Raw genomic sequence first — 2,593 nt, forward strand, 5'->3', positions numbered from 1 at the left:
ACAACAACAACAACAACAACAACGCCTCCAACAACAACAACAACAAAAACACCACCAACAACAACATCACAACAACAAAAACACCACCAACAACAACATCACAACAACAAAAACACCACCAACAGCAACAACATTATCACAGCAACATCACATCAACTACAACAACAACATCACAACAACATCACATCAACAACAACAATAACATCACAACACCACCACATCAACAACAACAACAACAAACCATTATCACAACGAGATCACATCAACAACAACAACAACACCATCACAATAACATCCCATCAACTTCAACAAGAGCGGCAAAAATGCATGGCGACCTATCTTACAGTTAAGCCTCAGGTGATATAATGATCAGCGAATTCGTTCTTTTCAATCATCTCATTCGAAAATAAATTGAAAAAACCTGTACTGCTGCAGTCACTATTAATACTACTACTACTACTGCTGCTGCTACTGCTATTACTACTACTGCTGTTGTTATTGTGGCCGCTGCTAGTACTACTGCTGCTACTACTACTACTGTTGCCATGAAAGAATAATTCATCAAAAAATAATTTCATTATTTTTACAAATTTAATAACGCTGTGTGTGTGTGTGAGTGTGTGTGTATCTGTGTGTGTAAGTGCGTGTGTGTGTGTGTGTCTGTATGTGTGTGAGTCTGAATCGTCACTAATCTAACATACACTGGGTATATTTTCTTGGGAGCAGATTTCTTCACTAAGCAGACGATCTCTTATCTCCCAGGCGAATATGCTCGGACACTCCTTCTTGTAATGGGCAATCCTCTGGACCACACTCATCGTAGCCACCCTGCATGTTTAAAAGTAAATTCAGTAAATTATTACTATTGTAAATATAATTATGTAATTATAGTTAGTCGGATTTGGAGGCTGGAATAACAAAGAAATGGAGACCCTTAACTACTTTTATTATTGTTACACTGTCTTTGTTGGCACCATTTTTGTGGGGACCTTCCGGGCGATGGTCCTACCCTATCTACCCCTTTAAAACATGCTCTGCTTACAAAAGTCATTGTTGTCGTTTTGTTGTTTTTATTATTTTTACTGTTACCCTTTCGATGAAAATTAGAAAGAGAAAAAATTTCGACAAACCTCGGCTTACTGCCCCCAATCGTTCTAGGCCGTATGCTCCCACTTTCATAATATCTGCCCAGGATTTTGCTCACACATCCGTTCGAGACCTAAACGTTCAACAAAATAAAATCTTATTGGTGTAGTGGTAGAGTGTCTGCTCGATGTGCTGAAGCAGCCGAGTTCGACTGCATAAGTAGCATAAATCAAATTTTGAATAGTGTTTGTAAAAAGTTAAATCTAGAAAAATCTTCTTGGGTATATATATTAAATTTCAATCTAATTTATATAGCCAAGTACTCAGACAAATCATCAGCAATCATCAGCATCTTTCGGCTATATAAATTGGATTGAAGCTTTTATCAAACGTGTTTGAAAATTATCTTGCATAATTTTGTATAAATATTCATATTTGATAGAACAATATTATGATTTAGGTTGAAAAAATTTGTTTGTTTGTTTAAAGAACCTGTAGAATTCTTGAAATGTCACAGGGTCGAGCCCCATTGTGGGCCAGCTCGACAATTTTTTGTCTGGTGGTGTCTGGTAAGGGCCTGCCATTCACGAACATACCCCCCAGCTGGTTCACCCCGCTGTGACCTGAGCAATTAAAAAAAACGCTGTTTAAATGAAAGAAAATAGTTTTGATAGTTTAACTATTAACTTATTATTATTATTGTTATCATGAAAAATAAAATTATTGTTATAATAAAGATAATTATTATTATTATAACAATTATAAAAAATATTACCATTTAATTATTTATTTATTTTTTTTTTATTATTTGATAGAGAAATGTGTCCACATGTGTTTTTTGCATTGCGCACATTGTCTATTCGTTGAAAGTTTTTTATTTTTATTATTCTTTTTCTTATTATAATAATTATTAGATATCTTCTTCTTTTTATTATTATTTTTTTAATTATTATTATTTATTTTATATTTTTTTAACGTCACTCGGCTTACGACACCAAATGGTGATGATTGATTAATGATGATGATACGAACGATAGAGACGACGACGATGATGATGATGATGGTGATGATGACGATGATGATGATGATGATGATGATGATGGTGGTGGTGGTGGTGAAGATTTTGACTATGGCGATTATGATGTTAATGCCAAAACCAAAACCAAATTACTTACCCCGATTAAAAAACGCCTTAGAATCTGTCATATACAAACTAACAAATATACAAACACACACACATACAAACATACACGCATACATACAAACACACACACATACATACAAACACACACACATACATACAAAAACACACACACACACACAAACGAACAAACAAAAAAACAAACATGCAAGCAACCCTCCATTTGACGCCTAGAACCTTATGGCAGATGGTTTGGAATATTCTTTCGTTAATTAAACGATTAATAATAATAATAATAATAATTTAATAAATAATTATAATAATAATAATAAAAACAACAATAATTTTATCTCATTAGGTTTTGTC

General features: G+C 33.6%; 1 protein-coding gene across 1 annotated transcript in view; it reads right to left on the bottom strand.

Annotated features, from left to right (window-relative positions):
* Nucleotides 1–2,593, bottom strand: part of HELRODRAFT_173449 (hypothetical protein) — a gene marked incomplete at both ends in the record, with an annotated part of 9,622 nt that overhangs the window by 6,550 nt on the left and 479 nt on the right. The window contains 3 exons of the mRNA XM_009020057.1: nucleotides 702–828; nucleotides 1,131–1,219; nucleotides 1,579–1,709. Coding sequence (XP_009018305.1) covers nucleotides 702–828; nucleotides 1,131–1,219; nucleotides 1,579–1,709 — 347 coding nt within the window. The remainder of the gene's footprint in view (nucleotides 1–701; nucleotides 829–1,130; nucleotides 1,220–1,578; nucleotides 1,710–2,593) is intronic.

The sequence above is a fragment of the Helobdella robusta genome, assembly GCF_000326865.2.
Source record: "Helobdella robusta unplaced genomic scaffold HELROscaffold_26, whole genome shotgun sequence".
Lineage (NCBI taxonomy): Eukaryota > Metazoa > Annelida > Clitellata > Rhynchobdellida > Glossiphoniidae > Helobdella > Helobdella robusta.